The following is a 25,434-nucleotide window of genomic DNA, read 5'->3' on the forward strand; positions in this document are numbered from 1 at the left end:
AACAATGTATGTTGGATATGTGTTGTTTGAAGTGTTGTAGTTGGGGTATATTATAGTTTGAGACCCCTAGGTGTGATGTATGATGTGTATGCATGTGTAGAAACAAGTTTATGCATGTTTTGAGGCATTTTGGAGGCTGTGGACACAAGGGAGCCAAGTTTCTGCCCTTCGGCAGAAACTCAGGTTCGGCCGCCGAAGTGACTTTCGGCCGCCGAACCCCCTTGTGGAGGCAGTTTCGGCTGCCGAAGCCTGCCCCCGAAACTCAAGTTTCGTCTCTGTCTGGGGGGTTCGGCCGCCGAAAGTGCCGCCGAACCTGCATGACCTTCGGCTGCAGAGGGACTTTCGGCCGCCGAACCTGCCGCCGAAAGTGCCCTGTTCAGCCATTTCTTGCATGTTTTCATGTGATGTTTTCAGGATGTTTTAGGGGGTTTTTGGGGAGTATTTTAGAGTCATATTCATGGATGTTTGGTCCCTCATTCGAGTCCACCTGTGTAGGTTCGGACCCGAGGAACCGAGACCCCCAGCAGTGAGCCAGCTGCTTCAGAGTCTCTTCAGAGCTAGCCAGAGGTGAGTGGAATAAACTTTAAGTTTTAAAGCAAATTAATGAAATGTTTTAGCATGATTCACGCATCATGAATGCCATAAGATATATTAGGTTGTTTGCATTAGAATTCACGAATATGTTGCATTGCACACTTTGTTGTTGATGTGGATGAATGTTGAATGATCCATTAGCCCTTGTATGTCATGATAGCCTATGTGAGTCCAGGTGTGCCTGCTACGGCTCTACGCCCCTGGCACTATGACAGATTATGGAAGTCCGGGTGTGCCTGCTACGGCTCTACGCCCCCGGCATGTATAAGTAAGAAAGATAGGGGCTAAATGGTGACAAGTTCATCCTTGTTGTGAAATGTTTGTGTTATGGCGCATACATGAAAGCATGATTTAAATTGATGTTTTATTATTCTGCTCACTGGGCTCTAGTAGCTCACCCCACTCCCTTTATCCCCAGAGTTGCAGGTACAGGATAGATCAGGAAGTCGGCTAGAGTGAAGTTAAGTCATGTATGTTGTAATAGATAGTAGTGGACATGAACGTGATGTAATGAGTATTTATGACCATGTAATGTAATGAATGATTTGATGATGTATTGAGGATTATAGTAGTGCTTGACCTAGAGATGTGCGAATCCCCATTATGTACAGAGTGTTTAATGAGTAATGATGTTAATGACCATGATTATCCAAGCTGATATGTATGACGATGATACCCCATTGGAGTATTTGATGAGGACTCCAGTGTGGGGTTTATGTATGATTTTGTGCATGCACAGGTTTTGCTTGGATAAGAGAAAAGAAAAATTTTTACAGATCATGTATATGTTGTTATGTTTGGGATTCCACAGGTTTACAGGAGGTATGTAGGCTTGCTACGGGTCCCGGCGGCCTTAAGCCGATCTGGATCCTAGCGCCGGTAACGGGTCGGATTTCCGGGTCGTTACAGAGTGGTATCAGAGCCCTAGGTTCATATGGTCGGACTTAGTGTGTCGGGCTCATAGATGTTCTAGAAGGTCAAGCACACTAGGAAAATCATGTCCACTAGGATAGGATGTAGAGTCCTGTCTATATGATGATATGATATGCCATGATGATATGCATGTGCATAAATGCTATGATATGATGCTATGTATGTGATGAGGGTTCATGTGTTTCCACATGAACCATATGATGCTAATGATTGCTTATACTATGTGCTGTTTTTCAGAAGATAGAATGAGAGGAACTCGTCGATCGGCACGATTGACTGGAGTGCCACCTCAGGACGAGGGCGCTGATGCCCGTCCTCCAGCATTGCCTAGGGCAATGTCCAGTAGGTCCAACAGAGACAGAGTAGCTAGAGACCCTAGAAGGTCTTTGGATCTGGGTAGAAGCAGATCGGTAAGGGGAACAGTGCAGGGAGGAATGTCTGAGGATATGGAAGTAGATCAGAGGAGGGATGGCAGTCTCGGTGTGAGCATGCCGGAAGAGGGCATGGGAGAATCAGAAGGAGGCACTCAGGCCTCGAGTTATGTCCAGCCACATCACTACCCACCCTATTCACACCATCCAGGGTATTCGATGGGAGGTACATCGGATTACCCCAGTTTTAGCCCTTATCCTTCACATATGCCATACCCACCTTACTACCCACCATACTCTCAGTACCCCATGTACCCACCTCCACCTCCCTATACCAGTACAGCAAACCCTACCCCAGGGGATGTTGCACCTCCACCACCACCAGTACCTACTGTCCCGGAAACACAAGTACCCAAACCTACCTCATCTGGAGGGAGCAAGGTCAAGATGACCGATTACATGAAGTTGGGTGCTCCTCAGTACAGAGCAGGCGATGACCCATTTGAGTATCTGAGCAGGGTCAAGACTATTACAGATGAGATGGGGGCAAATGACAGTAGAGCCATTCAGATGGCTGGGTTCACACTAGAGTGCAAGAAGGCACGTGGTTGGTTTAAGAACTATGTGGACCCGAGAGCGGACAGTATGTCCTGGGAGGAGTTTGCAAATGAGTTTGCAGGATGGGCTTTCCCTGAGAGCTCTAGAGAGCAGAAGATGATAGAATTCGAACAGTTGAGGCAGACTGAACAGATGAGTGTGGAGGAGTACACAGACAGGTTCCTGGAGTTGTTGCCATATGCTGGGCAGAATTTGGACACAGACCAAAAGAAGTCAAGGAGATATATTATGAGGCTGCACTCCAGGTATTCCTCTTTGATACAGTCAGCAGAGAGGGAGAGTTTCCATGCCATAGTGGATATGGCTAGGAGAATGGAGGCTAGTGCTATCGTTGAGGGGAAGGTAAAACAGTCAGTGGCACAGTCTTCTGGTTCCAAGACCCCAGGTGGGGAAAGGTTAGACTCTTCTTCTCTGAGTGCAGCAGTTGCAGGCAGTAAGAAGTGGGACAGAGGCCACAGAAAATCTAAGAAGAATAAGTTCTGGAACAAGATCAAGTCAGGTCTGGGTTTAGGCAGTGGCTCAAGCTCTGGCGCAGAGGTTACAGCATGTATGAGATGTGGGAGACCACACAAGGGAGTATGTCTGGCAGGGACAAACACATGTTTCAGATGCGGATAGGCGGGTCATTTGGCTCGAGATTGTCCTAGGGCAGCCTTTGCCGCACCGTCTCAGCAGACAGCCTCCGGCAGTGTGGTGCAGCCAGTAGCTCCAGCCGCAACACAGGCCAGTGGCAGAGGCAGAGGGAGAGGGTCAGCCTCTTCATCAGCAGGATACAGAGGTGAAGGTCCATCAGCTCCGGCACGGATCTTCACTATGACTCAGCAGGAGGCCAACACATCCAACACTGTGGTGGCAGGTAATCTCATCATTGGTTGTTCTGATGTGTATGCCTTAATGGACCCGGGTGCATCTCATTCTTTTATTGCTCTGAGAGTCGTGGAGAGGGTAGGATTGATGGTCTCTGGGTTAGAGTGTCCCCTATGGGTCAGTGGACCCAAGTGTGACCCGTCAGTGGCAGAGGCAGTCTGCCAATGTAGTCCAATTTTCATAGAGGGAAGATGCCTTTCCGCCGACCTCGTGGTTCTAGATTTGACAGATTTTGACGTCATTCTAGGGATGGATTGGTTATCGACCCATGGTGCTACCTTGGACTGTAGAGACAAGGTAGTCAGATTCAGAGATCAGGATGGGTCAGAGGTCGTCTTCAGAGGAGACAAGAGGGGTACACCTAGAGGTCTGATCTCAGCTCTTCAGGCTCGTAGGTTGCTTAGGAGGGGATGTCAGGGGTTTCTAGCTCATGTGAGGGAGTTAGATAGTCATGTCAGAGAGCCCGCCTCAGTGCCTGTGGTGAGTGAGTTCTTAGATGTTTTCCCAGACGAGCTGCCAGGGTTACCACCTGCTAGGGAGATAGAGTTCGAGATTGAGTTAATGCCTGGTACCAGACCGATCTCTATCCCTCCCTACAGGATGGCACCAGCTGAATTGAAAGAACTGAAGGAACAGTTGCAAGAGCTGGTAGATAAGGGTTTCATCCGACCGAGTACTTCACCTTGGGGTGCTCCGGTTTTGTTTGTGAGGAAGAAGGATGGATCCCTCAGACTTTGTATCGACTACAGACAGTTGAACAAGGTCACTACCAAGAACAAGTACCCTTTGCCGAGGATCGACGATCTATTCGACCAGCTAGCAGGAGCAGGTTGTTTCTCCAAAATAGATCTGAGATCAGGGTACCATCAGTTGAGGATAAGGAATGAAGATGTACCGAAGACAGCTTTCAGGACCAGGTATGGGCACTATGAGTTCCTTGTGATGCCGTTTGGGTTGACCAACGCCCCTGCAGCATTCATGGACCTCATGAACAGAGTATTCAGTCAGTATCTGGATCACTTCGTTATTGTCTTCATAGATGATATCTTAGTGTATTCCAGAAATGCAGAGGAGCATGCCCATCACCTGAGGACAGTTTTGCAGACCTTGAGAGAGCATGGCTTGTATGCCAAGTTCTCCAAGTGTGAGTTTTGGCTTAGGAGCATTTCATTCTTGGGGCACATTGTGTCAGAACAGGGTATTGAAGTAGACCCCAAGAAGGTAGAGGCTGTAGCTAACTGGCCTAGACCCACCACAGTGACCGAGATCAAGAGTTTTCTGGGTTTAGCAGGTTACTACAGGAGGTTCGTTCAGGACTTCTCAAAGATTGCTGCTCCTATGACCAAATTGACAAAGAAGAATCAGAAGTTTATATGGACCGATCAGTGTGAGGAAAGCTTTGAGGAGCTTAAGAGGAGGTTGACTTCAGCACCGGTGTTAGCTCTGCCAAAAAGTGATAATGACTTCTCAGTATATTGTGATGCGTCCCGTGTGGGACTGGGTTGTGTGCTAATGCAGAATGAGAGGGTGATCGCTTATGCTTCTAGGCAGCTGAAGAAGCATGAGCTGAATTACCCCACACATGACCTAGAGATGGCAGCAGTGATCTTTGCACTCAAGATGTGGAGGCATTACCTTTATGGGGTAAAGTGTGAGATCTTCACAGATCATAAGAGCCTGCAGTACATCCTGAGTCAGAGAGAACTGAACTTGAGGCAGAGGAGATGGGTAGAGCTGTTGAGTGACTATGATTGCAAGATTCAGTACCATCCGGGTAAGGCGAATGTTGTGGCAGACGCCCTAAGCCGGAAATCACTCGGCAGTCTATCCCACATTTCAGCAGAGAGGAGGCCGGTGGTGAGGGAGTTCCACAGACTTATGAGTGAGGGATTACAGTTGGAGTTGTCTGGCATAGGTGCCTTAGTGGCTCAGATGAGAGTGACACCCGTGTTTCTGGAGCAGGTAGCTCAGAAACAGCATGAGGACCCAGAGTTGGTCAGGATAGCCAGAACGGTCCAGTCAGGCCAGAGTAATGAGTTCAAGTTTGATGATAAGGGGATCCTCCGCTACGGGAACAGATTATGTGTGCCAGATGACATTGGTCTGAAGGGAGATATTATGGGGGAAGCCCATAGTACCAGGTATAGTGTTCACCCTGGAGCCACCAAGATGTATCAGGATCTGAAGAGAGTGTATTGGTGGCCAGCTATGAAGAAGGACGTGGCACTGTTCGTGTCAGCCTGCGATGTGTGTCAGAGGGTGAAACTAGAGCATCAGAAGCCGGCTGGAATGTTGAATCCACTACCGATTCCAGAGTGGAAATGGGAGAATATAGCTATGGACTTCGTAGTGGGGTTACCGGCGACGTCCAACAGATTAGACTCCATATGGGTGATTGTGGACAGACTCACCAAATCTGCTCACTTCATCCCTGTCAGGAGTGGTTACTCTGTGGACAAGTTGGCGCAGGTGTACGTAGATGAGATTGTCAGACTGCATGGGGTCCCGGTATCTATAGTGTCAGATAGAGGGCCCCAGTTCACCTCCAGGTTTTGGCGGAGTCTGCAGAACGCTATGGGTACCAGATTAGACTTCAGTACTGCCTTCCACCCACAGACAGACGGACAGTCAGAGAGGACCATCCAGACAATAGAGGATATGCTCAGAATGTGTGTGCTAGATTTTGGCGGTTCTTGGAGGCAGCATCTACCCTTGGTGGAGTTTGCCTACAATAACAGCTATCATGCTAGCATAGGGATGGCTCCATATGAAGCTTTGTATGGGAGGAAGTGCAGATCACCTATCTGCTGGGAGGAAGTAGGAGAGAGGACTCTTGCGGGTCCGGAGTTAGTAGAGCTCACCAGCAGGGTGGTACCCATAATCAGAGAGAGGATCAAGACTGCTGCTAGTCGGTAGAAGAGTTATGCAGATATCCGCAGAAGACAGCTAGAGTTTCAGGAGGGGGATTTGGTTTTGCTCAAGGTGTCTCCTATGAAAGGAGTGGTTCGGTTCGGGAAGAAGGGTAAGTTAGCTCCACGATACATCGGTCCTTTCGAGGTGCTTCAGAGGGTCGGTAATGTGTCGTACAAGCTAGACTTGCCTGCTTCGATGGAGAGAATCCATCCGGTTTTCCATGTTTCTCTGTTACGAAAGTACGTGTCAGATCCGAGCAAGGTTCTTAATGAGCCTGATATGGAGATCCATGAGGATCTCACCTATGTAGAACAGCCAGTGCGGATCCTAGACACTCAGATCAGAAAGCTGAGGAACAAGGAAATCCCGATGGTGAAAGTCCTTTGGAACCACCACAATATTGAAGAATGCACCTGGGAGACACGGGAGTCCATGCTCCAGCAATACCCCCATCTGTTTTGAGGTAAGTGTTAGTTGTTCTATGTGTTGCATGTATGCTATATTGTATGCTATGTTGTATGTTATGTTTGATGCCATGCTTTGTATGTTAGTTGAGGAACATTCGGGGACGAATGTTCTTAAGGGGGGGAGAATGTAATACCCGGCTAGACTCCGGTATCGGAATCCCTACCGTCCGGTGGGACCTCGGATGTCGGAAACCTCTAGAAGGGTAAAACTATGATTTTATGAAATGTTTTCATGTATTTTAATGATTTCAAGTATGAAATTAAATGAGTTTTTGCATGAAAAATCCTTGGAGGAAAACCCAGGTTCGGCCGCCGAACTCCAAAGATCGGCCGCCGAACATGCATGCTTTCGGAGGGACTTTAGGCGCCCGAAAGCATGAGTGAGGGAAGTCCAGGTTCGGCCGCCGAACCTCATGTTCGGCCGCCGAACATGGCATGCATGCGGAGGCACATTCGGCCCCCGAACGTGGTCTGGCCAGCCACTATAAAAGGGTCCCTTAGCCAAAAACGGGCGAGTTTTTCCCCATTTTCGGCCAAGGTGAGCTTTCCGCCGCCCCTCACCCATTTTGATATTCTTCCTCTAAATCTTTCAAGATTTTCACTTGTTTTCCCTTGGTTTAGAAGATTTAAGCTTTTGAAACAAGTTTGGAGCTTGGAAGTCTTGGAGCTAAATCCCTCCATTTTCCGAGCTAGGGTCGTTCTTCCTCTCGATCTTCAAGAGGTAAGCTTCGATCTATGCTTCTTTTATGTTTTATGAAAGTTTTATGCAAGTTGATGGGGTAGAATGCATGTTTAGGCTTGTTGTTAGGTTTATGGGTTTATGTTGTGATTTGAACAATGTATGTTGGATATGTGTTGTTTGAAGTGTTGTAGTTGGGGTATATTATAGTTTGAGACCCCTAGGTGTGATGTATGATGTGTATGCATGTGTAGAAACAAGTTTATGCATGTTTTGAGGCATTTTGGAGGCTGTGGACACAAGGGAGCCAAGTTTCTGCCCTTCGGCAGAAACTCAGGTTCGGCCGCCGAAGTGACTTTCGGCCGCCGAACCCCCTTGTGGAGGCAGTTTCGGCTGCCGAAGCCTGCCCCCGAAACTCAAGTTTCGTCTCTGTCTGGGGGGTTCGGCCGCCGAAAGTGCCGCCGAACCTGCATGACCTTCGGCTGCAGAGGGACTTTCGGCCGCCGAACCTGCCGCCGAAAGTGCCCTGTTCAGCCATTTCTTGCATGTTTTCATGTGATGTTTTCAGGATGTTTTAGGGGGTTTTTGGGGAGTATTTTAGAGTCATATTCATGGATGTTTGGTCCCTCATTCGAGTCCACCTGTGTAGGTTCGGACCCGAGGAACCGAGACCCCCAGCAGTGAGCCAGCTGCTTCAGAGTCTCTTCAGAGCTAGCCAGAGGTGAGTGGAATAAACTTTAAGTTTTAAAGCAAATTAATGAAATGTTTTAGCATGATTCACGCATCATGAATGCCATAAGATATATTAGGTTGTTTGCATTAGAATTCACGAATATGTTGCATTGCACACTTTGTTGTTGATGTGGATGAATGTTGAATGATCCATTAGCCCTTGTATGTCATGATAGCCTATGTGAGTCCAGGTGTGCCTGCTACGGCTCTACGCCCCTGGCACTATGACAGATTATGGAAGTCCGGGTGTGCCTGCTACGGCTCTACGCCCCCGGCATGTATAAGTAAGAAAGATAGGGGCTAAATGGTGACAAGTTCATCCTTGTTGTGAAATGTTTGTGTTATGGCGCATACATGAAAGCATGATTTAAATTGATGTTTTATTATTCTGCTCACTGGGCTCTAGTAGCTCACCCCACTCCCTTTATCCCCAGAGTTGCAGGTACAGGATAGATCAGGAAGTCGGCTAGAGTGAAGTTAAGTCATGTATGTTGTAATAGATAGTAGTGGACATGAACGTGATGTAATGAGTATTTATGACCATGTAATGTAATGAATGATTTGATGATGTATTGAGGATTATAGTAGTGCTTGACCTAGAGATGTGCGAATCCCCATTATGTACAGAGTGTTTAATGAGTAATGATGTTAATGACCATGATTATCCAAGCTGATATGTATGACGATGATACCCCATTGGAGTATTTGATGAGGACTCCAGTGTGGGGTTTATGTATGATTTTGTGCATGCACAGGTTTTGCTTGGATAAGAGAAAAGAAAAATTTTTACAGATCATGTATATGTTGTTATGTTTGGGATTCCACAGGTTTACAGGAGGTATGTAGGCTTGCTACGGGTCCCGGCGGCCTTAAGCCGATCTGGATCCTAGCGCCGGTAACGGGTCGGATTTCCGGGTCGTTACAAATGCTCAGAATGATGAGGTATTTACCCAACTATTATTAAAACACAGAGATTTAGATAAGTAGGTTTGATTTGGTCATGGCATGAATTTAATGTTTTTTTTAATATAATTTCTTAGGCAGTTATAATACAATAGATACACATGTTCATCAATAACAATACAAATCAAGACATCTATTCGTGCATGGTAAGGTCAAGGGTATTGGTGGTTTGTCCCTCGTACCTCATATGTCAGGCTTTCTATTATACGGTCAGACTAGATGGAAAGGTTCACACGACCCTTTTGAATCCTTTGTATATATATCGTGATTTTAACGGATCATGTTATTTATATGTTATCAGATATCCTTTCACTTCTCCGAGAGTTATTTATGATGGTTGGAGAGTCGAATTTAATCTTATAGAATCATTATAAATGATTTTCGACACATTTATCCCTGAGAAATATGCCCTCATCATTGTTAATTCTAAAATAGACGCCATAAAATGAAGGCAATGATTATTGGAGGGTTTTCAAAGAACTGTCATTAAATGAGATCTTTTGGAGAATTTGAAATTTGAATCCTTTGGCCTATAAAAGCATTCCTTTGGATGCTTTAAACCACTTTGGCATTTTCGAACTCTTTCCTTTCTGCTTCGAACCCTCTCCTTCTTCAGCTTTTCCTTTGAGAATTTTCCTACTTTAGGTATGTCTCCTTTTCTCATGGCTCTCTTAGATGGTTTAAGCTTCAGTTATTCCCATGAAAAAGAAAATACCCATAAAATGTTGATAGAGAAATAAAAACGAATATGTTAACTTCTTGCTTCCCACTCCCTGCATTTTCATATTGAAATTTATCTCTTCATTTTCTTTATAGATTTAAATAAATTATTTCTTTTTTTTATCTCACTTGTAGTTTGTGATATCACATAACACATAATAATGGAGTCAAGTGCAGAAGCCATCCAGCGAATTGCTAGGATATCAGCTCATCTCCTCCCTCCCAATTTCCAAGTTCTCTCTTTTTACCTTTTTAAGTATTGCATTCTTTCTAGATAATGAATAAAACCATGAGCTATTCAAAAAGATTGTTTTCTTATTGAATTTTAGAATGGATGGTTGATGGATGCTAACCAATACTGAAACTTTTCTTTCATGTGTTTGATAATTTTGTTGAATGTTGTGGACTATGGCTTTTTGGATAGATGGAGGGAAGTTTTGTTCTGAAGGGAGGCGATTGCATGGCTAAAAGAAGGACACCTGGGCTCAAGGTGACTATTTTAGGTACTACCGAAGGGATTGGCCAACCTCTTGCAATGCTAGTGAAGATGAATCCTTTGTTCTCATTTCTTCATCTCTATGATGTTGTGAATGCTCCTCGTGTTACTACTGATATTAGCCGCATGAACACTAGTGCTGATATTAGCAGCATGAACACTATTGCTGTGGTAATTATCAATCCCCCGTTAATGAGTTTTGAATTTGAGATTGAATTACTCTTCTGGAGTTTAGCCTCATTTATGTTTGTAATCTAGAAAGTCAAGCGAAAAAATTTTAAGCAAATTAGAGAGATTTTTTATGAAAAAAGTATATATATAGAGAGGGGTGGGAGAGAGAAAAGTATTTGTTGAATGGAGTGAATTGAGCCAACTCAACAGAGAAAAGACGACCTATCACCTATCTAACAAGCGGCTAGTGAAGCGCAACAAAATTTATTTTTTCTTTTTTTTAATAAAAAATATCTCAGTAGAATTTAGTAGACGAAATAGCTTGCCACTAGTCAGTCCAACGGTAGACTTGTCTGGCAAAGAGCCATATGAGACTGGTGCACCTGCCAGACGAAATTACTAGACTCTCACTAATATCCAATCTTCTTTTATATACTTTCTTATAAATTTTTCTTGTTCTATCTTTCACAAATGTCCCTCTCGGTACTTCCTCACAAAAGACAAGTTTTTCTTTTTAGATACAAATTGCCACACTTTATAAGCGCGGCAAGTCAACTTTTTCAGTTGACTTGGCCCAACTCCCCCCTGTTCCACAAGTACTTTTCATTCTTCTCTCTTCATAAATATTTTTTTTACACATTTTTCATAAAAAAAAACTCAAATTAGATATAGCTAGCAAATTTTTATATAAAAACTAATAATATGGAATTGAAAATTTTTAGAATAATTTAGGCAAGTAATAGAGAAGTTAGATAAGGAGAAGATCAGAAATAAATGAACTATAAAATGTTGTTGCCTTTGGATTTAAGGTTCGTAATTTCCTAGGTCAACCACAACTAGGGAAGGCTCTTAAAGGCATGAATCTTGTAATTATACCTACTGGTGTTCCAAAGAAATTAGGAATGATTAGGGATGACCTTTTCAATATCAATGTTGGGATTGTCACAACTCTCAAAGGAATTGCCAAATGCTGTCCCATGGAAATTGTCAATTTAATTAGTAATATAGTTAATTCTGTCGTTTCAATTGCAACTGAGGTTTTCATGAAAGCTGGGACTTATGATCCGAAACAACTTATGGGAATTACAATGCTTGATGTTGTGAGAGCAAATTGTAAGAAAACAAAGATAAAATGAAGCCTTTTATTGATCTTGGTAAAATATGAACATTATAAGGGACTGTACAGGAGCAAAGCCTTATATAATAGTACTAAGGCAAAATTAAAGAACAGTCCTTTTAAAGAATATATAGGACATGCAAGTCCTAATTGCACTTGTTTAGTAATTAAATAATAGTAAAGAAAAACAAAGGCAATAAATAAACTACAGTAAACAATCATTACAGTAAAACTGATTATTAACACCCCCTTCTCAAGTTGAAACTAGTATAGGAAAAAGATTCAACTTGTGAGATAAAAAACTGATGTCTTGCTGTGGGCAAGGGCTTGGTGAACAGGTCTGCCAGCTAATCTTGAGTTGAGAGGTGAGTTGTATTGATGAATCCTTGTTGGAGCCTTTCTCAAACTATGTGACAATCGATATCAATGTGCTTAATGTGCTCATGGAAGACAGAGTTTGCAGCAACGTGGATGGCGGCTTTGCTATTAGAGTGGAGTTGAATAGGCAAAATAACTGATACCTACAAATCTCGAAGGATATAAGTTATCCAAAGAAGTTCACAAACTGTGTTAGTCATAACCCTGTATTCTGCCTCAGCAGAGAATTTAAAGACAGTAGTTTATTTTTTTATCTTTCAAAAGATGAGGGATGAGCTCAAACAAAAATAAACTTCTTATAGTAGGAACATGAAGCCCAATCTGAATCACAATAAGCTATGAGACTAAAAGTATCAGTCACAGAATAATAAAGACCTTGATGTAAGGCCCCTTTTAAATATCTGAGAACATACAAAGCAGCCTCCCAATGGGGCTTTCTAGGAACATTCATAAATTGACTGAGATGTTGCACTATATAGCTAATATTATGCCTTGCCAAATTAACATAAAGCAGTCTCCCAAGCAACCTTCTATAAATTTCAGGGTCATAAGTAGGGCCCCTAGTGTATGGGGTAAGATGTAATCCCTTTGGAAAAGGAAAGGACGTCGATTTACAATGCATCACACCAGCGTTTTTTAGGACATCTGAAATAAATTTGGTTTGACTAATGATAGTGGCCTTAGAAGACCTTGCCACTTTAAGGCTAAGAAAATACTTCAAAGGACCTAGATCCTTAAAGGTGAATTTAGAATGTAAAGCAGTTTTGCATTGATTCAAATCATTAATAGAATTTCCAATCAAGATCACATTAATGAGGACATCATGGTAGACATTAAAGCACCACAATTTAAAGGAGCCATCATAAAATCTAAAGCTAAAGCATTCCAAACCATGATGATGGAGAATTCAACAAAAGGAGTTTCAAGCTATAACAAGTGTTTGATAATGATGAACATACAAGTCTAAAAAAGTCTAGAAAGTTCAAAATTTATTGAATATGTTGGAGCTCATTTAGGAGAGTGTCATATTGACAAGTCATGTGGCATGCCAAGTAGGAGCTAATGTAGCATCTTCGCTGAGGTGGCAACCAAGATAGAGGTGACTTGGATATATCTTTGGTAGCTTTGGAGGTCTTCATCAACCATCTAGTGTGCACCTCTTGTCCAAGATACAAGAGCTTGAAGATGAATGTTATGGACCATTTTTATAGCAGATTTGGAGAAAGCATTCATTCCATATTTAGCCAATCCACTTTTCAGAGATTGAAACTTACTTGTTGGAATGTACTATTTCTTTTTTAAGTCAGTTATTTAAACTTATTTGGTATGTAACTTTTAACTATCACATCAAAGCATGGATCAATACTATGAATCATGCCTTGGTAGAACCACTTATAATCCATTCTTCTTTCTCTAGTAGTTTAGAATTTCATAATAGAAAAGTTGAGAGAAAACTCCATTGAATGAGGTCTTGTAAGGCTTAGGCCACTTTACTTATTGTGAGGTTATATTCTTTGCTAAGTTCCACCTACAACTTGAATTTATTACAAGCGTGTCACTTATAATATCTTAGGCTTATTCTTAAGAAACTTCAGCACAAGTTGCTTTTGTGTTTGAAGTGCCATTAACTCCATTATATCTTTGTCTTTCAGATTCGTAGGGTTAATGAAAGTATTTTTCATTCTCATGTCTTATTCTTATTTGTGTTACTGAGTTTTTATGAACATTATTCAAGTGTTTTTTAGCTTAGTTAATAGATGGTCCTTCCATAGCTGAATAATATGAGCTTACTTCAAGTTGGTTTCAACTAAGACTTGTCTCATACATCATCCACATAAATCAATAAAGCTATGAAAGTGTTTGCAATATGTTTTACAAAAAGGCAATGGTCATACGAAGACTGAGTAAAGCCCAGAGATTTAAGAAAACTAGTAAACTCAAGTTCCATTCTCTTGAGGCCATACAAAGACCTTTTCAATCGGCATACCTGTCCTGGTTGGGCCTTTTAATAGCCCTAGGGAGGTAGCATATATATTTCTTTATCCAAGTAACCATGCAAAAAAGTATTATTAATATCTAATTGAAAGATAGACCACTGTTTAGAGGTGGCTTAGACAATAAAAATTCTCACAGTTGTTAGTTTAGCCATTAGAGAAAATCTATCCTTAAAGTTTGGCCCTTCTATTTGATTATAGCCTTTAGCAACTAACTAAACTTTAAACCTATCCATATCGCCTGAGGGCTTAAACTTTACTTTGTAAACCCATTTGTAACCTATGGCCTTCTTGCCCTTAGGTAAATCCGTGAATGCCCATGTATTGTTCTTCTCCTAGGCCAAGAGCTCTTGCTCCATAGACTCTAGCCAACAAGCATCCCTAAATGCCTAAGCATAGGTACAAGATTTAGGGATCTTGAAGATGTTATAGGTATAGGTAGTGTATGAGGGATAGGAGAAAAGGGAATGGTGAGTGGAGACAGAACTAACATAGTCTTGCATCCAAGTAGAAGGATGCTTGGTTTTGGTAAACCTCCTAGGAGGTGGGTCATTCTGGTTAACGATAGGAAAAGTAGGAATGAAATTCTGAGGGTCAATATCTGTTTCAGGAAGGGGAAGAGCAGGATTTTCCAAATCAACACCTTCCTTGAAAGGGAAGATGTATTCATGAAACGCAACATCCCTGCTAACAAAGAAAAAACCATCAATCAAATTATATAGTTTATAGGCTTTTTAACTTCCAGCATAGCCAATTAGAATAGCTTTAATAGTTTTAGCATTAAATTTGTCCTTATGTTTACCTATATGAGTAGCAAAATATAAACAACTAAATTTTCTTAGGTGTGCATACTGAGGAGGATACCCATAAAGTCTTTCATAGGGACTTTACTAATCAAATTTCTCAAAAAGTATTCTATTTATTAAGTAAGTGACAGTGAGAACACATTCTAACAAAAAACTTTTAGGAGCACAAGATTGAATTTCTAAAGCTCTATGTTAAGAATGTGCTCCACTATTCCATTCCACTGTAGAGTATATGGACATGATTTTTTATGAATAATGCCTTTGTTAGTGATCATTGTGCTACACTCATGGCTAAGAAACTCACATCCATTATTTATCTTAATGGTTTTAATAGTAACTCCAAATTGAGTTTCTACCATTTTTATGAAGTTGCAAAAGACATTAAAGGTTTGCCCCTTAAGATGCATCATGAAGGTCCACACTGTCATTGTGTGATTATCAACCATAGTGAGGATGTATCTAGCACTAGTAGTAGATGTCTCCTTATAATAACCCCATATGTCTACATGAATTAGCTCAAAAGGTTTTTGAGCAATGGTATTGCTAATAGGAAAGGGAGTCTTGACTGTTTAGCTAAGGGAAAGACTTTGGAGTCAATGGCAGAAGTGTCCTTAGGAGCAATGCCTCTAATATTTTTTAACTTCTGAATAGAAGCATGTCCTAGTCTATCATGCATACCAATGACAGACATAGCACATCAATGTATAGCAGAATTATAATGCAAGCTTTCTTATTAACATCATTCACAGAAAGCATGGTATTTACAAAAGGTCTCAAAGTAGGAATAGCATTTATGATCTTATGTAAACAATTATTAATTTTAGTGAAAGAAAAACTCAGTTTGGTAAAATTGTACATGCCTCTCTATTCTTTTCCCACAGCAACTGCTCTCTTAATCAGAGGGTCTTGGATAATGCAATAAGCATTGAAATTATTATATTATAACTAAAACTATTGATAAGCTTGCTATAAGAGTTACAATGAAATTTAGGAACATAAAGAACATTGTCAAGAGTAATGCAGTTAAACAGATTGACATAGCTAGAATGAAATATTTGAACTGTAATCCAATCAGAGAATGAAACAGATACATATTTGTGACTAGATTGAAAGGAAATGAGTAAGAATTTATTGGAGGACATGTGGTCAGCAGCACCAGTATCTAAAATCCAACTAGTATCATCATACAAGTTAACAGCATAAGCATTTACTAAATTAGACTTACTAGCAAAATCCATGAAATAAAAACTAGAAGCATGCTCAGAACGTGAACTAGAATGCAGGGAAGTGCTAATAGAGAAGGCTATCTTGCCTTTCATCAGTTTGGTAAACTCATGTTGTAAAGAGTTTAGCATGGCAGTAAGCTCATCTATCTTGGTGGCTATATCAGGAGGATCTAGAGGATTATCCTCTTTAGTGGTAATCCCTTCCACCACAGCCACCATTATTATATTTTTATGCAATTTTGCAAAATGTCCACGAGTCTTGGGTTTAGGCTTTTACCACTCAGGATAGCCTATTAGCTTAAAACAACCTTATCTTGTGTGCCCATCTATGGTGCAGTATGTGCCGTGACCCTTTTTGGTGTCAAATCTCTTTTGTTTCTCCTATGGATTCCCTTGTGCCTTGTTAAGAAGCACAAGAGAATCAGTATTTTTATTCAAGTCCATAAGACCTCCCTATGTGACTCAAACTTGACAACCATGGAGTAGGCCTTGTTTACAATTGCCAGTGGATCCATTCCAAGGACTTGGTCCCTCGCAGATCCAAATGCATCGTTTAACCTCATCAAAAACTACATAAGTTTATTTCTATTTGCTGCCTCGGCTATAGCTTTGAAAGCACCACAAGTACAGGGAGGTAGGGTCTCCATGGACCCTAATTCGTCCCAGAGCCTTTTCAACTTGGTGAAGTAGACTGACACAGAGAGCATTCTCTTATGTAATTTCGGATATCTTTCTATTCAATTTGTAGATCATAGATTCATTATACTCACCAAATCTCTACGTGATTTTCAGCCAAAGATCTGTCAAAGGCAATGCAAATGAAACCATACACTAAATCTTTGGATATTAAGTTCAAGATCCAAGATGTGACCATGAAGTCACATCTTTTCCACTGCCTATGAGACTTAGAAATCCTTACTAGGTGTCGAAATTTTTCCTTCGATAAATCTTAACTTCTGCTTGGCTCCTAAGGCTATTTTAATAGCTTACACCAAGATCTGAAGTTAGTTCCCACTAGAGGTGCAACTAAGACCATACCTAGATAATCGAATGACTGTAGGCTAAGCAGATCTCCGATTCCTTGAATGTTGGCTTGTCCTTTATCGGCGATTACCATGGATGTGTGATCCTTGCTGTTGTTGCCATGCCCCGGCATCATTGTCTCAAGCACTAAGACAGCGCATACCTTGGATGTAAGGGAAGACAAATCACCAAGGGTCAAACTTTAGAATCTGATACTAGGTAAGAAAACAGGGATAAAAGGAAATCTTTTATTGCTATTAGTAAAATATGAGCATTACAAGGTACCGTACAGGAGCAAAGCCTTATACAGTACCAAGGCAAAATTAATGAACAGTCCTTCTAAAGAACACAAAGGACATGCAAGTCCTAATTGCTCTTGTTCAGTAATTACACAACAGTAAAGAAAAACAAAGGCAGTGAAAAGATTACAGTAAAAAATCATTACAGTATTGAAAATGGAACTAACAAGCAATGTTCATTACTGGAAGAGCAACATATATTTAAAGTCTGGTTCATGATTATAGGCAGAAGTTCTGGGACTTCATCCTAGGGAAGTTGATGTTCCAGTTGTTGGAGGCCATGCCAGAGTTACAATTTTACCTCTTTTGTCGCAGGTGCTATATATTGTTTGACAAATTTCACGTCAATTATATGTTTAAAGTGCTGCTGTCTGATTACTGGCGCATGTGCTGTGAAGTGTTTGCTGAAGTAATGAACTTGCTGCAGTCTTTGCAGGTCAAGCCTCCCTGATCCTTCAGACCAGAAGAAACTGAATATCTGACCAAACGAAGTCAAGATGGTGGAACAGAGGTTGTTCAGGTAAGCTTGAAACATTGGATGTGAGCCAATGATGCATCCTTCCATTCATTTAAGTTACAGCCAATGTATTTCTCCATTAATATACAGGCTTTAATTAATAGTTCGATTTGTTTGTTCTTGTCAAGATTTTTTTTTCAATTATCAATATTGTCAAGATTTTTTAATTTGTTTGTTCTTGTCAATTATCAATTTGTTCTTGTCAAGGCTTTAACTAATATATTACTTGCAGATATATAAAGTAACTTTAAGTTTGAAAGGGAAAGTCCTGATTTCTCATGAAGAATAGTTTTGCATACTCCATCCGTTGCTGGTGTCTGTGTTTTAAGCTTAGAAACCCTAAAATTTAAATTATCATCTGAGAGTATGTTCCGAAAGGTTGCTTTATTATAATCTCTTATGCTTTTGGTCCAGAATCTCAATTATCTTACATTCCCTAGTGCATTATTCCAAGTTCTGCAATTCCTAATGCTTCAACCAAACGAGATTTTGAACTGCTTACTGTATTTGCCACTTTTATTCAACTTTGATTACTTGAATTATATAGAGTTGAGTTCTTTTTTTAAGATATATTCTTTTTGCAGGCAAAAGCTGGGACTGGCTCCGCAACATTGTCGATGGTTGGCCCAAGTTATTTCCCTTTTTTATCCAATTTGCAACTCTTCTTTCAAATAATTGATTCAAAAAGCTCACTTTACGAACACTTTAAGGAAAATAAAGGCAGGCCTCATATGAAATGTGCAGGCATATGCAGCTGTTAAATTTGCAGATGCATGAGGCAGTTCTGAAACCCCTTGTTCGTAAGCATCTTCCGGATTTCTACCTGAATTTTTTTAATAATCTAGCATATTGTCGAGACTTTTAGTTTTTTTAAGTGGAGAAAAAATATTTATCAAATAGGAATTTCACCGTCTAGCCGGCAGTTAGACAGCACCCTACTTGATAAATATATTGATCCAATCCTAAATTTCCAAATAATTTTTTTTTTTAAACTAAAAAGCTAAAAACCCCCATATTGTATGTAACAGTTGACAGAACTTCCTTTCTTCGCAACTAAGGTACGTCTTGGTCGCAATGGAGCCGAGGAAATTTATCAACTTGGCCCCATTAATGAGTATGAGAGGTTATGCATATAAAGCTCAATCGATCCACTCTGATTTGCTACTTGGCAAATAATGTAGTAAGTTCATTCACTTTTAAACCCTCAATCCAATTCCTCTTTACAGAATTGGAGTGGAAAAGGCGAAGAAAGAGTTGGAGGCAAGCATTTAGAAAGGAGTTTCCTTTATCAGGAAATAGTTTCATATTCAAGGAAAAGCTTCTCATGGAAATCTATCGAGTGCATTCTTAAATTCTTTTTCAGCCAATCGTTCCAATATATTGTATCCAATCTAGAGATTGTCATTCATAAGATCTTTTTCAGCATAAGCAGAAGACGGTGCCAAATAAGAAATTGAGTTTTGTGCTTAAGCAGATAAAATTGATGATTTGCTCTCTTACCAATTAATATTTTTTATAATAATTTTAATCAATTATATATATTTTATTTATGTAATTATTTATATTAGAGAAATAAAAATATATAATATTTATTTATTAAATTATATTAAATATAGTTTTAAAAAAATTATCAAATCAATAAACTAATAATATAGTAGAAATTCTTTACATAATATCTTACTATGGACTTTTATATATATATTTATTTTTTTTTTTTTAACATTCTTTACATAATATCTTATTATGGACTTTTATATATTTATTTATTTTTTTAACAGTAATTTATTTTCACTAATTTAAGCATCTTTTTGTACTCGATTTTTATAAATATATATATAAATTGAATTGGCTGTCAATAACTGTACAATTATGCATGCTAATGCTAGATGTTAAGAAAATAATACAACAAAAATTTAAAATATGAACTATTTAAAATAAAAATAAAAAGAGAGAATTATATGAAGAAATTATAAAATAAAGATTATATTAATGGTTTTATATAAAATAAATAATAAAAATAATATTTTTATGAAAAAGTAAAGAGATTAAAATTATTATGATCATTAATATAAAAAATCGTAATAATTTAAATTTAATTATTTAATATTTATAACACTTGATTTAGAGTATTAGAATTACAATTAATTTTAATTTTTTTAATTATAAATTAATATATTATATTTAAAAAATTATAAAAAAAAATTAAAAATCCAATAATGGTAGAAAATTTAAAAGTGTGTATAAATTAATAATAATAAAAATAATAAATTACATTTATTATAAATATATTACTTAATAATATTATTAAATATAAAATTATAATTAAAAAAATAAAAATATAATATAATTTGAATATGTGACTTGATATAAATGCATTAACTTATACATGTCACTAACTTATATATATATATATATATCCCAATACGAGAATATCACCTTGAGACCATAAAGCAAAACCCAGCTGCTCTGCTCGGCATTCATGAAATGCATCAAAACTGAGCCACTGGGGAGATCAACTAATACCGTCCATCAGATTTACTGTTGAGCTTTTAACTTATCTTCAGGACTGTGTGCTAACAACCGGAAATAAAATTTTATCATTCCTGCAACAGCACCATGAACATGTACATAGAGGGGGTAATTTTTTTACGATTACGTGGAGACCCATATTAATTTAGCATATGTTGAATTAGGAATACATAACCCTTATCTGCACAATAGCTTTACAATTGCATCTCTTCTAACTCCTCGTAAAAATGTGAGGAAAAATTAAAAGGATTTACACTCTTTCATAACCAAGCCAAAATCAACTCCCGTCCAACCATTTATAAGGTCAGGGGTTTAGAGGGTGTGTGCACAATAGGGATCTTAGACATGGTCACATTCCCCATAAGCACATTAGAGGCAACAGCATCTTCCACAACAGCAGGGTTAACCTGCATCACCCTCTCTGGTACAACCCTGTCACCATCAACCTTAGCCAGAACCTCAAAATGCATCCTGACCGTCTCAGGCTTTGTCCTCCACTCAGGAAAGCCCTCCCAATCTAATCCATCCCCTTCTTTCACCTTCTTTTCAACCCCAAATCCTATTTTCACAAATGTCTGAGCTGACACATCTGCCTTTAACAACCTGAAGGAACCTTTCTTATTTGCCTTAGGACCCAACACAGAAACCAGCAATTTCTCAAAACCCAGCAAATTCGCATTTGAGCCATTTACAGAAGCAAATGGCCACATTGTAGTGAAATGTTTTGGAGTTAGGACACTTCCAGCTTCTTCCAAATCAAGAGGGGAGAAGGCATCAAAGGGCTGTGTTTTTGAAAACGATGATAACTCCACAAGGCCTGGGGCAAGGCGTTTTAATATTAGTCTGTTACTGGAAGAAGAAGATGAAGATGATGGAGATGGAGATGCTATAGAGGTAGGGCCAACAATGCGAAGAGATAGGAGTGGAGCTTCTTGGTTCCGAGAAGCATGGCGTAGCTGTTCAGAAAGGGCCATAAGACCAGAAGCAAAACCATTTTGACTTCTGTTGAAGGGCAATGGGAGATCAACTGGGTGGCGTAGGCCGACTGATCTAGCACCCTTAACTGTAACCACCGCACCATCAGCCAATATTACTTTCTTCAGGACACCAGCATCCACATCATGCTGCATAATTATAACAATTGATTAGATATATAAATAAGGAACAGAATCATTTTCAGATAAACATGTGAAATCGAGCAGTTGTGGGCAATTGAATTTTGTTCACTGTACCACAATAACCCACGCACATTAGATATCTCATATGATTATAGGATAGGTACATAAAAGGGAACAAAGTGCAAGGCGTGCCATATCAATTGCATAATCACTTAAACTAAAAACAGCTCCACAATTGAATTTTCAATATCGGTTAATGCCATAAACCAATTATGATACCACGCCATTAAAATTGAAATTCTGACACCATTTAAGATTATGTTAAATAGCTTTAACACAGTAATCCAAAGCTGAAAGGTCATATGCTTCAGGATCCTTTTTTCACATCCCAGAACAGTAACTTCTTTTATCCTCCCATTCTAACATATTAAATGTCAAAGAAGGCTTGACAATAAACTTCAATGAAGCACATTTATGCAAATCCAAACCTGTGCTCGCTCGCCCCGGTCTAATAATAAAATAATCAAGTTTAACCTTTAGACATTCTCCCAACAATCATCCCTAAGTTCATTGAATACAAAATTTGAACCAACAGATGCACGCAGCTCAAGCACAGATAGGCATCATCTTGGTCCAAAAATCTAGCTACCAAGAAACCAAAACGATAGCAAACGCATACCAAAGGAAACCAAAATTTAAATTAAATCAAATCAAATAATGCATCAGTGTTTAATTTTGAATAAAGAAATACCGGCAACGAAATGCGCATATTCTTTGCATCCTGAATCCAGATCTCCATGGGTCCAGCAAGCTGAAAAGGAGCCAGAACAGGCAATCCATTATCCGGCTTTCCACTGTGCTTCACTATCCCATTCTCATCGCCAGGCCTCACAGGTTCTTCCTCAACTCTAAAGATCGGCAAATCCACATACTCCCATCGATTAACATCCTCCAACAACTGAAACGGTAACACCTGTTTATCTATTTCAATGTCGAATTCATACGCCACCGACCGGCCCACCAACACATCTCTTACATCAAATCCCGAAATCTTAAAATCATCCGCCTGAAACCCTAACCCCTTTACAATCGCCTCCTTCAAATCCTACACCAGAATACAATCATCAGATCTAACAAAACCAAATACAGAACTACAAGCTAATTGAGCAAGAAATTCAAGAGAAAAACTCACCGACATGGCTTTCGGATACGACGGTGGCGGAGAAGAAGGGAAGTCGGACGAGGAGAGAAGAGCGGCGGAGGAGGACAAAGTCGTAAATACGACGACTACCAGGGAAAGGAAACAGAATGATAGCTTGGGAGCCATTGCTATCAAAGGAATGTATTCGTTAGGCAGATTGATATTAAAAATGAAAGTTCTGGTGTTTATAAAGGGAGAGTTCCGGATTAATTGCGGAGGATAAGTGGTGATGACGTGGCAAGAATGGACCAATGAGAGGAGAGAAAGTGATGTGCAGAAGAAAAATTATTGGGTCATATTTGTTGGATTTCAAGAGAAAGTTGTTGACAATGACGTGGAAGTACCGCATTCGTTTCAGGGGCTTGAGAAACTGTCGCAGAGTTTAGCGCGCCTTGATTTCTTTAATTAAATGCGGTCGTCGAGGTTATGTTTTAGACTTTAAACTGGTATAAAACGATGTCGTTGCGAAGAGGGAAAAATTCGTAAAAATGGCGTCGCCCGGACTTGAACCGGAGACCTTCAGTGTGTTAGACTGACGTGATAACCAACTACACCACGACACCGTTCTGTCACTTCTTCTCACAAAATATTAAAAACAAACAATGGTTCTCCAGAATAGCAGCACATCATGATATGCAATGAATTAAAAGTTTTACTTGAAATAAAATAATTAAAAAACTTGCGTAATAAAATTACGAGGTTTTTTTTTTTTATCAGTGCTCCATATAAACCATTTCAACAATACCCAAGACTATAATAAGGCTAAAAGTACACCAAAACCCTGCATCAATCAGTATAAACTAATCAAAACAAAAAAAGAAAAATTGAACTAAAGAAATTAAATAAATCAAACCAACCAAAAGTAGAAACACAACACAACAGTCATGCATTGATTCCACTGCTACAATAACACTGATGGCACCAACGATACCCATGCACTAAATTTATCACCTTTTGATATTATATGAAAATAAATGAAAAAGCTTTCAAATTTAAAAAGAATCGAATATTTAAATCATATTCACACAAATCATACACTAAAAGTTTAAGTTTAATAACTTTTAACATTCTAAATATTTAAATAGTTTTGACGTGTTATTAGATAATATTATTAATTTTTAAATTAATTATATTTATTATCGACATATATAAAATTTAATGAATCATATATATAAAGAATTGTAAGAGGAAGTAAAACGAGAAGTTAAATCAAATAGAATTTGATTGTATATAAATTGACATTAGGATAAAATTATAATTTAAAAAAATTATAATTTTAATCTAATTTAATTAAATAAAAACTTAATTAAAAATATCTCTAATTGTAATTTATTTAATTAGTTAAATAAATAAATAAATATTATTATACTAAACTTTACCATTTTAGTATAAAAGGTATCTTAAAGGTATCTTATGAGAGTGTCAAGGAATTCTTGTGATAAATTTTTTTTTAGAGTCTTTAGAATTTATAAAAAAGATAGGAATTTAGCATTCAAAGCAATCTCGATTCTCAATCCCTTAGAACTGTTTTAAAGTTTTTTAATTATCATTCTATATGGATATCGTTAGAAATCACACTAGACAGTTTGTAATTTACGACAATTCAATCAAATTACAATTCAATTAAAATGATCGATTTGATGTGTGTTTTGCTGTAAGAAAAAATAAATATATTTATTTTTCTTTTAATTATTATTATTTTCTTAGTTTAAATATGGTTCATATTGAAAAAAAATTTTATTTTTATTTTTTCTTTCACCGTGTTCAATTCAATTGAAATTTAACCATCATTTCATATTGATTTAAAGCATCGTATCATAATAATTACATAGTAAACTGAGATTACGCAATAATTCTCCAGATAATCAAAAAACAAATACACATTAATCAACTTCTATAAATAACCATTGAGAGGGAATGAGTTGATCTTTTATTATCTTGCCTCACTATAATCTAGAGATTTCGAAATGAAGTATGTGCATTTTAAGAATCAATCAATGGATGTATAAAATAAAAGTTAAAATCAAAATTAGTTAATTAATAATATATAACTAAAAAAAAAGTCAGAAAACATCTGCCGATTATAATTTTACAAATAACATCTTATCCACATAAAAGTCATAGTGGCCTTCACTTTCTAAGCCCACCCAAATGGAGAAATTTCTAAGTCTTTTCACTTACTTAAATTAAAATTAAAAAAAATTCTGTTAAAAGAAAAAAATTAATAAAAAAATTATATTTAATTTTTAAATTTTAATATAATTAATAGTTTTATTTTATATTTTTTAAATCAAATACTTAAATTCTTAAATAATTATTGTGTTTAAATTAAAAATGATTATATCCATAATTCTATTAGTTAATCGGTAGAATGGGGAATAAACATTTAAATATCTAAAATACTTTTATGAATACTTAAATTTTTTTTAATATATGTTAGATTTTTATATTATATAAATTATATTTTAGTTCTTAATTTTATTTTTAGCATAATTGATAGATTAATCCTTATATTGTTAAAACTAAATACTTAAATTTCTTTATATTTAATCAATTTAAAATTATAGTATTTATGTCTATTATAAATATTAGTTCAAAACTAGTGAATAATTTTTTTTTAAAAAATACAATTTGTTCCTAAAATACTCTTTATAAAAATTTACAATCTACTACTTGTATTACGTTCTATATTGACAATTTAC

The 25,434-nt window shown here is 38.3% G+C and overlaps 1 protein-coding gene, 1 non-coding gene and 1 pseudogene across 2 annotated transcripts; 1 reads left to right on the forward strand and 2 right to left on the reverse strand.

Annotated features, from left to right (window-relative positions):
• The first annotated feature begins 10,018 nt into the window (after positions 1-10,018).
• On the forward strand, positions 10,019-19,183 carry LOC110625362 (annotated as a pseudogene).
• A 1,273-nt stretch (positions 19,184-20,456) lies between these two features.
• On the reverse strand, positions 20,457-22,910 carry LOC110624065. The gene is made up of 3 exons (XM_021769140.2): positions 22,724-22,910; positions 22,283-22,636; positions 20,457-21,537 (listed from the first exon to the last, which is right to left on the reverse strand). The coding sequence occupies exons 1-3, from the start codon at positions 22,856-22,858 to the stop codon at positions 20,710-20,712; spliced, it is 1,317 nt and encodes a 438-aa protein (XP_021624832.1). The 5' UTR covers positions 22,859-22,910; the 3' UTR covers positions 20,457-20,709.
• A 311-nt stretch (positions 22,911-23,221) lies between these two features.
• TRNAV-AAC lies at positions 23,222-23,295 on the reverse strand. Its single transcript has one exon. It is a non-coding gene; the product is annotated as a tRNA-Val (tRNA).
• Positions 23,296-25,434: the final 2,139 nt, after the last annotated feature.

This window comes from Manihot esculenta, chromosome 10 (genome assembly GCF_001659605.2).
Source record: "Manihot esculenta cultivar AM560-2 chromosome 10, M.esculenta_v8, whole genome shotgun sequence".
NCBI classification, from domain to species: domain Eukaryota; kingdom Viridiplantae; phylum Streptophyta; class Magnoliopsida; order Malpighiales; family Euphorbiaceae; genus Manihot; species Manihot esculenta.

Coding starts and splice junctions, on each gene's coding strand:
- LOC110624065 (XM_021769140.2), bottom strand. CDS start 22,858: ATGGCTCCCAAGCTATCATTCTGTTTCCTTTCCCTGGTAGTCGTCGTA. Junction 22,637..22,723: donor CGTATCCGAAAGCCATGTCG/GTGAGTTTTTCT, acceptor ATTCTGGTGTAG/GATTTGAAGGAGGCGATTGT. Junction 21,538..22,282: donor ATATGCGCATTTCGTTGCCG/GTATTTCTTTAT, acceptor ATAATTATGCAG/CATGATGTGGATGCTGGTGT.